The sequence below is a fragment of the Lipotes vexillifer genome, unplaced genomic scaffold (assembly GCF_000442215.2).
Source record: "Lipotes vexillifer unplaced genomic scaffold, Lipotes_vexillifer_v1.1 scaffold168, whole genome shotgun sequence".
NCBI lineage: Eukaryota > Metazoa > Chordata > Mammalia > Artiodactyla > Lipotidae > Lipotes > Lipotes vexillifer.
In genome coordinates, this window is record NW_006773947.1 from 2,005,672 (window position 1) to 2,016,541 (window position 10,870).

General features: G+C 40.8%; 1 protein-coding gene across 1 annotated transcript in view; it reads left to right on the top strand.

Annotated features, from left to right (window-relative positions):
- The window catches only part of ANKRD29 (ankyrin repeat domain 29), a 41,954-nt gene extending 33,155 nt beyond the window's left edge, over window positions 1-8,799 (top strand). The window contains exons 8-10 of the mRNA XM_007448599.1: window positions 1,461-1,556; window positions 3,792-3,890; window positions 8,716-8,799. Coding sequence (XP_007448661.1) covers window positions 1,461-1,556; window positions 3,792-3,890; window positions 8,716-8,799 — 279 coding nt within the window. The remainder of the gene's footprint in view (window positions 1-1,460; window positions 1,557-3,791; window positions 3,891-8,715) is intronic.
- The last annotated feature ends 2,071 nt before the right edge of the window (window positions 8,800-10,870 follow it).

A 10,870-nucleotide genomic window follows, 5' to 3' on the forward strand; every position in this document is an offset into this window, starting at 1 on the left:
AGCAGGAAAACAAGGGAAAGGTCTGAATCAGTTGAAACCTAGCAACTGCTGCTCAGTCCCTCTAAGGGGGAAATATTGAATTCCTTGAGCTCCTCCTCCACCTGGGCTGACCTCTGGATGACCCGGGAGGACCAGGTAGGAGACTCAGGCCTCGGCTGCCCTTGGGGATGTGTCCCCCAGCGGCTGCTGGTCTGCCTGGCGCTGCGCCTCCTGTTGGCCTCCAGGCCACAGTGCAGCTGGCTCGCGGGGTCTGTGGTTTGGGGTCCTCGGTGCCCCGGCTCCCCGAGCTGCAGACCCCCGCACCACATCCCCCATCGGTCTCCACTTAGCCTCTGTTGGGGTCACTTCATTTTTTTTTTTTTTTTTTTTACAGTATCTGGCCTTTTTGCCCTTAATATTACCTTGCCTGTGTGACCCACCTCCACTCTCCCAAGTCTGAGCCCACAAAGGGGGAAACCAAAAGACACATTCCTGACCACTTCTCTGTCCTCTCTCCCGCTCTCTCTTTTTTCCTTCCCACAACCTCTGAAGTCAGAAAGGAAAAATCCTCTATTCTCATCTTCCTCCTGATTCCAGCTAAACCTTTAGAGCAGCCTGGGGTGTTTCCTTTGCTACAGGAGAACTCAGTGAGCAAAATCCTCCAAATACAGAAATTGATGCGTGAAAGTAGGAGGAAGGGGGAATTGGAAAATCTCTTCTCAGGCCAGAAAAGGATGACAGAGCTTAATATTAATTTTTGAACTTGTCTTTGCATTCTTTTTTTAACAGATTTCAATCTATCCCCTTCTTACTCTCCGCCCATCACCACTACCACAGGCAGGAAGGTACCCAGGACAGACTAGAGCAAGGCTGTATACATGGGAAGGCAAAAAGAAAAGAAATTTTAAATTTTAAAACAGTAGATACAGTTCAACAATTATTTAAATCATTAAAAACAGTTCAACTGGGAATTCTCTGGCGGTCCAGTGGTTAGGACTCCACACTTTTACTGCCGAGGGCACAGGTTCAATCCTTGACAGGAAACTAAGATCCCAAGAGCCACACAGTGAAAAAAACTTAAAAAACAAAAAACAAAAAAACAGTTCAACAATTAATTTCTAAGTCATGAACTGCAGAGAATGCCTCTTTAGTCCATCTATGTTCTAAAAATATCCTCCTGAAATTCCCCTTGTTCCTGTACCCAGTATTCTAAGGAACTAGAAGACCATGAATTCCCAGATGGCAGGGTTTGAAGATAATGTAATAAGTCACATATTTTGTCTGGTTTTCTTTCACTCAGAATTAACTGTTTAATATGCTCTAAAATGATTTTAGATTAAGAGATGTTGCAGACCTCTGCTTTAGTTTACACATTTTGCCTCCTTCTGACAAGCACATTCCCAGTTCTCAACCAACATTTCATTATTATCCAACACACACATATGTTAATAATCAACTTTTCTTTTCCTCTCTCTGTAAAGGATGGTACAACAGCATTACTGAAAGCAGCCAACAAAGGGTATAATGATGTTATAAAAGAGTTGCTGAAATTCTCACCCACCCTCGGTATTTTGAAGGTAAGACCTACAGAGAAAATTTTACCAACCTGTAAAAGAGAGAGGTTAGAAATTTAAGAAGTCCACACTGGGGACTGCAGTAGACTCTGGGTACCATTTGCGTGGTTAGTTGTATTACTGAGAGAACATGCCTACAACTTATCCATGTTAGAGATTCCCGGGCACTGGTAGAAATGGGAAGGTAATAAAAAGAGTGAACCGGAGTCTGTAGGTACCTAGTTTTCTAGGGGGAAAAAAAATTAAACAATAGTACTGAAATTGCTAAATTGGCAATCACCCATATTGATATATCATTGGAAGATTTGTGAAATCCTCCACAAATGAAACACATGATTTGTGTCCCAGAAAACATGAGGGATAGGAACTCACATTCCTTCTCTTCATTATCTGGGGCAAAGAACCACATTGTTTCCTTAGGTGGAATGAAGTAAGCCTCAAACATCTGGACACGTCAGAGAATGTGTCATTCTGGAGGGCTGCGTCTTCCAGAAAACAGAGCCCCAAAACTCCTTTTTTAAGTTGTAATCATTTTGGATTAAAATATTCCTCAACTAGAGTATCTACCAGAGGTTGGCAGTCTTTTTCAATAAAGGACCAGGTAACAAATATTTTAGTCTTTGTGGGCCATACAGTCTGTGTTGGAACCGCCCCACTCAGCCATTGTAGAAAGCAAACAGCCATAGAAAATACAGCAACAGCAAAAAGTGTGCCTGCATCCAATCATACTTTATTTATGGATGTTGTATTTCTAAACTTTTATATTTTTACGTGTCACAAAATAGTCTTCTTTTTTAAATTTTAAAATGCTGAGCTCATCAGGATGTAGAAAAACAGACGGGGCGGGGGAGGGGGAAGTTAGATTTGTCCTGCGGGCTGTAGTTTGCTGACTCCTGGTATACACTCTAGTGTTTTGTTAAATAGAGGACACCAAACCTGTTCTAAACTTGGGCCAGTAGTTTGGCACTTTTTTGCATTTATTGATGTATCTGAAGTCTACCTGCCCTTTAGATGCCTTCTGTCTGATCTTTATGGGTTTAGGCTCCGTTGTTGCTGTCAGCTGATACGGAGCTGCTGTTGGTATGCCGTTCTCTCTTGCCCCAGTGAGCTAATTCTAATCTTCCATGAGCTTGCGAGTCAAAAAAGCTGTACTTTGTACTTGTAAAAATTGTTTGGCAAGTAAGAGTAAACAGTCTGTGAAAATGAATTCTCCATAAATAAAAGAAACTAGCTTCAGAAATGGACTTCGCAGTATCTAGTCGTGTTGCAGACAACTCTTTTTAGGCTTAGTTTTTTTTCTTAGCCACACTGCACTTTGGCAACACTGATAAGTTGGTTAAGATTTTGATAAGTGAAATATTACCAGATTAGTGTATTGCTGCACATGGCAAACATGGTGTGGCAAACAGGGAAAAAGGCTACTTTGCTGGAGTTTTTTCTCTGGGTGTGATATTTAACGTGCCTACAAGATCAGAAAGTGTTTTACATATATATATGACGTAGTTAATTTGAAAACTAAGCTTGCATTTAGGTACTATTCCCAGACATATGTACCTTCTAGAACAGATGTCTTGCGACTGCCTATCGTTCTTATATTGGGTTTGTTATATTCTCTTTTCCCCTCCCAGAATCCAGCTACAGGCTGCGCATAGCTGCTTCCTTATGTCAATAAATATTTGCAGTAAATTCCATAAGATGTCAGCAACCTATCCACTAGACCCCTCAGTACCCAGAAATGCTCCAACTCAGGGCTGGGGTCGGGGGTGGTCCTCAACGCACCTACTCTTACTCTTAAGCCATGTAGCTCCCAGTCGCTCTCCCGCCCACCTGCGTGTGTGGAGTGCATACAGCTGGGTTGACAACTCGGCCCATAGGTGAGCAGGCTATTCCTCCAGCCTTGCAGAAGTGTGCTCACCAAAAGCACAAAGACCTTAAGAAAAAAAAATGTTTGACGTAGCATTGTTGTTTTTCCCACAGCAAGTTCTGGTGCCTCTACAACAGACCAAGTGAACATGAAGTCATGTACACGCTGGGCAGATGCCTTATTTCACTTGCAAAAGGTTATTGGCAATATTTATACTGACCGTACACGGTGTCCCTGAGGACACTGTACTAGGTGCCGATGTGACTTTGAAAAGGGAAGATAAGGATGAGCAAGGCTCTAGCATTACAGTCTCATCAGGCCGAGTGCTGATGGCTGTGAGCTCTCTCCTGACACACACTGTCCTTTTCTCCTAGAATGGGACCTCGGCACTCCACGTGGCAGTGCTCAGCGGAAATATTAAGGCAGTTGCGCTGCTCCTGGAAGCAGGCGCAGACCCAGCCCTAAGAAACAAGGTACCGTCTTAGTCATCTTTTCCCTCCATCGGGCGCCTGTGCAAAGAGATAAGGCGGCGTCTGCTGAAGCCAAGACAGCATCTTGGCTCCAGTCGCTCCTCATCCTTGGGCATAGTAAGGGCATAAAATGTCATTATAGGTTATGAGTGAGCAGTACATTTGGACCCAGAGGATTATACTAAAACCCCTCTATTATCAATGATTTTCAGGTAACAGTGGGGTGGGGGTAGGGGGCAGTGGTTGTGGGGAGTAAGGTTATAAGTATTCTATCATCGGAGAAGTGTCCTAAAAATGTCAAAGTTCCTGTAGTTTAATCACCATCCTTCGTGAGTTGGATACTGGTACCTTGAGAATTGCCTGTGCTCTATTTGGTGACCTCATGGGGAAGATGTTGCTTTTTATATTGTTAACAGGACTTTGCCCCACAGTTCCAAAACCAACCCATATTTTTTTTAATTAAAGCATAGTTGAGCAAAACCAACCCATATTTTTTTATAGCTCAAAAATTTTCTTAGTTTTCAATTAAGCCAAACTTGGAGGTGGGAGGGTGCCCAGTAAAAAATGACTGTCATTGTATTTCCTCCTACTCAACATCTGCATAAGCAGTCACAAGTAGAGACTGGGGGTGGGAGAGTAGCCTAGGAAAGGTCTAGAGGAAGCACACTGAAACTACTGACTTTTGAAGGAGGAGGTATGGTGGGGACTCATTAACAGGGGAGGGTATGAAAAACAACTTTCACTTTATACTTAGATAGTGTTTGAATTTTTATAAGTATCTATTACTGTGTTAGATTTTATTAATAATAAAACCAAAATCATATAACATTTCATGATATTTTTAAAAGAAACTATTAAGAAGTGCAATCAGACAACATGCCAAGAGCCACTTTTCTCATTCCACTTAGCATGTGGAATTATTACTTCCCCTGTTCCTACCATTGAACTACTTGAAGACAACATTTCTGTTTATTTCTTCCTGAGATACATGGGTTTGTTTTCCATTAGCTGGTCTGGCTGTGCGATGAGCCCACTGAAATCACAATTGCTCTCTTATCTTTGCACCTTGGACACAGATGTCCTAAAAAGATCAGTCTTCATTGCTAAGCCACCCAGTACTGAATTAAGGCAGTTTCTTTACATAGAAACTGAAAGATGCAATTTCTTGTGTGTCTCATGGAATCTCAGCAATAATGGTTATGGGGAATTTCCAGTGACCAAAATGCTGGTCTCTGGAGTGTCTGTGTAGCTGCCTGTGTTGGAGTTTCATCCTGCAGAAGCCCTTGGAGAGCCGGGAGTAGCTGCCAGGAAGCTGCCTGCCTGCACGCCAGGCAGCCTGTAGAAGCCAGACTCTTCAGAGGCAGCTCCAGAAGCAAGGGTGTTGGGATTCCAGCAGCCACTCAGGACTCTTGAGGGGGTATCCTTGACCTTTATTCATTCATCCAACAAACACTTATTGAGTGCCTGCTAGATGCCATGCACTGTGCTGTGAACATTGTCTATGGGGAGATAATAGTGAAAGAGATTCACATAGTGTCTGTCTTCATGGGGCTCAGAGTTTACTGGGGAATAAAGATAATTAAACAAGCAATTGCAACACACAGTGACAAGGGCTGTCAGCAGGCAGTGAAGAATGCTATCGAAGGCTTCCTGGAGAGAGTCGCTTTTCAGCTAGTACAGAAGCACCCTTCTGCTCTAGGGGCTCCAGGACTTCTGCTCTGGGGCAGATGCCAAAGGAGAGGGTGACCAATGGCCCAGTACCTCTCCCCACACCATAACCATCCCCATGGATGTGGGGATCCCATGTTCCTGATACCCCCAACTGAGGACTCAGAACACATCTTCTCCCAGGAGCAGCGGGGACAGAGAGCGGTGTGATGCTGTGGGTCATGAGTATGGACCTATGGTCCTGCTCCATAATGGATAAGATGGCCTTTAGGGGCTAGCCTGGGCGCTAGCCATCGTAACCTGAGCAACTTAAGAATTCAGTGGGGACCCTCCTGAGAGAGGAGGAGTGAGACCAGGTTTTTAAAACTATATGGATGACGCACAGAACAGTGATGTGACTGACTGAAGCAGCACAGTTTGAGAGTATAAAGCCTATTTTAACGGTAATGGATATGGACATGCATGGAGATGGTCACACACACCGTAACTTAACAAGCTTGTAGACAGAGGTGCAGCTTCTTAGATCCACTCATCTTCCTGACTGAAGAGAATCCTCTGGCTACCTGCCAGCCTGTCACCAAGGACCAGTAACCGATGCAAAATAGTTAGTTCTTCCTGGGTACTCTGAGACTGGATGGTGCTCAGGTCCATTCTCCAGGAGCATTATTCTCAGCCCCAGGCGTTAGGCCTGCACAACATCTGCTCCTGCAGGAACTAAGCTAATACTAGAATTGACCCCATAGAGGGGTCTCTGGTCTAAGGCAGCATCGAATAGCACCTCTTGTTAGAGTCAGTCCAGCACCAGCATCAAGGGTCCTTTGGGTGGGCAGGAGTGCAGCTGCAGGACATGCTGCACAGCAGACCACTGTGGCAAACCCATCATTCCCAGCAAGTGAGGTCCAAGCCAGTAGGTGAGGGTCAGAGAGCAGGATCCAGCCTAGAAGGTAGGTATTGCAGGAGCTTCACCTAAGATCGGGGTTTCAGATAGAGCAGCCGGGGTTCCAGGTTTAACTGCAGGGAAAAAAACAACTACATCCAAGTTCTCTCCCTGATTTGGTTGCCTTTCTACCCTTTAATTGACTCTCCCCTGAATTCCCAAGAACATCCTTTTATTCATCTGTAACAACTGTTCTCAAAGTGTGGTCCGTGGACCCTTGGGGTGTCCTCAAAACCCTTTCAAGGGTTCTAATAGGTCGAAACAATATTCTTAATAATACAGAGACACTTTGCCCTTTTTCGCTGTGCTGACCTTTGCCGTAATGGTACAAAGGCAATGGCCGATGAAACTGTTGGCGCCTTAACACGCATCAAAGCACGGTCACAAACTGTAGTGGCAAATGATTGTAGAAACCTCTAAGTTATTTTACACGTTGTAGATTATTTTATAAAAAGACCAGTTTTACCTAAGAATGTCTTTGATGAAGCAGTAAACAATTTTAATTTTATGAAACCTTGACCCTTGCTGTATGTCTTTTTACTATGTAACAAAATTTGAAGTTTGCACCAAGCACTTCTGCTGTAGGCTGAAGCACATGGCTGTCTCAGGAAAAGCACTTATGCAATTGTTTGAATTGCAAAGGGAGCCAGCCGCTTTTTGGGGGGATCTCCACTTTTACTTGAAAGAACAGACTTGTATCCATCACATGAGCCTGACAGCTTCCCGATACCTGTAGCTTTTCTGATGAATCAGTGATTATATTAATGAATGATGTGAGCTTTGAGGATTGTATAATGAAATGTGTCCACATTTGGAAGATCTGCATAACTCAGTGAGCTACTATTTTCTAAATGGCCGGTACATGATGTTACAAACATGCATAGGTAAAAAATCCACCTGCAGATAGATAGACCTATGGATTTTAATGCAACAGAGTAGAAAAATTCATTAATGTGGTTTCAAATTCCACATGGCAATTTAGCTTTAAGATAATCGATTGGATACAGAAGCAGATGTAAGAATCCAATTGTCTTCTTTTAAGCTACACAGTAAAGAAATATGCAAAACTGTTAACAGTGCTACACTTCTAACTTTTCTGTTTTTGAAAATTTAGTTCTTTTTCATAAATATGTTATTTATGTTAACCTGTAATGGGTTTATTATTTTTAATGAATCAATAAATATACTTAATTTTTTTCATTTTTGATTAGTTAAAAACAAAAGCTCTTTGGGGTCCTCAATAATTTTTAAGAGTGTACAGAAGTCTTGAGACTAAAAAGTTTGGGAACCATTGCTCTATACTGTCTATTTCTTAAGATAGGGACTCGCTCACAAAGTAAACACTTACAGAATGTGTCTCTGTGGCCACTGAAGCTGTCCTTCCTCATGTGTCTTATGCTCTGGATGTTTCCTAACTCTGCCTTCTCATCAAAAGATGAGTCTCAAGTCCCTAGCAGACAGACTGCCTTATATAATAAACTAATAAGTTATCAAATCTATTTATTGACAACATACTAGATAAGATAGGCATTGTGCTGGAAATGAGGATACAGTGATTAATAAGATATGGACCCTGGCCTCCTGGAGATTATAGCCTAGTAAGGGATATGGCTAGATAGAAAAATAACTCTAAAATATGATATCACTTATAGGTCAAATCTGAAATATGATGCAAATGAACTTATTAATAAAACAGAAACAGACTCACCCACGTAGAAAACAAACTTATGGTTACTAAAGGGGAAAGGGAGGGAAGGATAAATTAGGAGTTTGGGATTAACAGATATAAACTACCATATATAAAATAAATAAACAATAAGAGCCTACTGTATAGCACAGGGAACCATATTCAATATCTTGTAATAAACCATAATGGAAAAGAACATGAAAAGGAATATATGTATATGTGTTTGTGTGTGTGTGTGTGTGTGTGTGTGTGTGTGTATCTGAATCACTGTGCTGTACCCCTGAAACTAACACAACATTGTAAATCAACTATACTGCAAAAAATTTTAAAAAGAAAAATAACTAACAATGAGATAAGAAAGTAAACAGTGATATTTATATTTAAATACATTTAAAGAATGCCTTGATACAAAAGACTGAGTCCAGTGGGGTTTTTCATCAGTGGAGGAGCAAGTGTGGGTCAGGGGCCCCTCTTTGGAGTCCCTGAAACCACACCAACTGTGGGAATTCACTCATGCCTATCTTATCTTCTTTCAGGCCAATGAACTTCCGGCAGAACTAACCAAAAATGAACGTATATTGCGTCTCCTCCGAAGTAAAGAAGGACACAGGAAGAGCTAACTTAGTTTCATATTCGACTGAAAGATAGAAACCTTAATCATATTGTCCAAAAAGAAATTGCTTTTCAAATAGTGTTGGAAATTCCTAGAAGAAAGAAAACACCCAGAATGCCCATGCTGGGTCCCTGACCAAGAAGAGCTATGCTTTGTGCCCTGAGTCAAAAGCAGAGCAGCTCAGGGACCCCTTCCTCTCATGTAGTGGGCTTCTCACACTGGCCTGTAGCCCCACTCCAGGGGGCCTGGCATGTTCATGGATTCCACAGAAACTCATTTTAAACTTCATCAACTTGGGTCTCTCAGTTAAACTCTAAGATAGAGTTAAACCCTCTGTCTTAAAAATAGAAACAGAAAGGAAGCAGAAAGCTTTGTTCCTTTAAAAAGACTGAAAGTCTGACCTTCAGTGAATTGGTGCACTTTTGCTTTTGTGTTAAGCATATGTGTGCTCAAAGATATGGCTCCATCGTATTTTACATATATATGTATGTAATTCCAGTGTAAAATGTTCTCTATGAATCAATAAAGTATAAAGTTATATTATTGAAAAGCCACTTCTGACATTCCACCATGTGCTTTTCAAAGATGGATTGTTGAACTATAAAAAAAAGAAAAATTGTTCATTTTTACCTGGAGTCAATGTAGATATGATAGGATACAAGTGGCAAATGTGGAAATTCAGAAAATTACAAACCACAGGAAATGTAGGCTTGTCTCTTTGAACCATTACTTTGGGTCTATTGCTGGGAATCTATTTCCTGTGCCGTAACTAAGTAGACTTAATATGCTGTGGAATCTTGAGCTTCCAACACCAATTGCTTGATACAATGACTTTGGAGTCCTTGGATAAAATGTGATATAATTTGTTGCTATTACTATTTCAGAAGTATAAGTAATAAAAGACTGTTACTAGTATTTAATAAGTGTTCATCTATGCGTGTTTTTGGGTTGATTGATTCCAAGAAAGAAACCTGGGTTTTGTTGAATTATTCCTTTGAGGAGGGTCAAAATTTATACTCAATGCACTTTATAATCAATGGTGTCTAAATGCCTCAGTCAGTGCCTAATTGCACACACAAAAATTAAACCTTCTTTCTATAATCTACCATAATAAACACTGATGGCATTTTGTTATTTAAACACATCTTTAGTTTTCTTGTTCATGTTCTGGTTCTGCTCTGGTTTCCAGCCAATGTTCTATGTTAAGATGGAGGGAAATGTTCTAAACCATATATATATATATATATATATATATATATATATACACACACACATACATGTATAGTGATACTAAAAGTATTATCTTTATCTCAGTAAATGAATTATAATTTTGAAATTAGAAGATATTCTCTTAAAGTTTGTTATGATCAGTAAAACAATCAGTCAACAAAGATCAGCTTATTTTAATCCATGTCACAAGCAAAGCCAGTAATGAGCAACCCACAGGGCCCCCAGAGAGGCCTACAACCCGACCAGCCAGGCAACAAGCCTGCAATCTAATTTCTGGATTAAAAAATTAGAAAGCTGTCTGTATTGCTAAAACATCCAGATATAAACATTTTAGTAGTTAAAAAGCAGTGCCCATCTCCGCGCTGGCTTTCTTTTATTCAACGAAGTTGTACAAATACATCTTCTTTTGTGGGAATTTCATAAAGCTATATTCATTTTGAAGAGGAAAATAATGTGGCCTGAAGTGCTTTATTTTTTTCCCCAACCAAAAAAAAAAAAAAAAAAAAGGTTGCTCATCACTGATATAAATCAAAACAGTATAATGGGTACTGATAACAAAGTTCCAAAAGACAAAATGGGATGAAATGACAAACTTAATGATGTTTTTCACTAGAGCATGTTGTCCTGGGCCTATTTGTTAGATCCTTTAAAATGGATAATGTTCTTGACCAATATTAGGGGCATAAAGAATGAATTCAGTAGCTTTAACAATATTGAAAGGAGGCCTTCTTAACTGTAGGAAAGAGGTCTCTAGTTTAGAAGGATCACATTTAGTCTAAATGAGATGAGATGACAATATTATCCATAGCAGGGAAGAAGCCTGTATTAATCCCTCACCAAAGACTGAA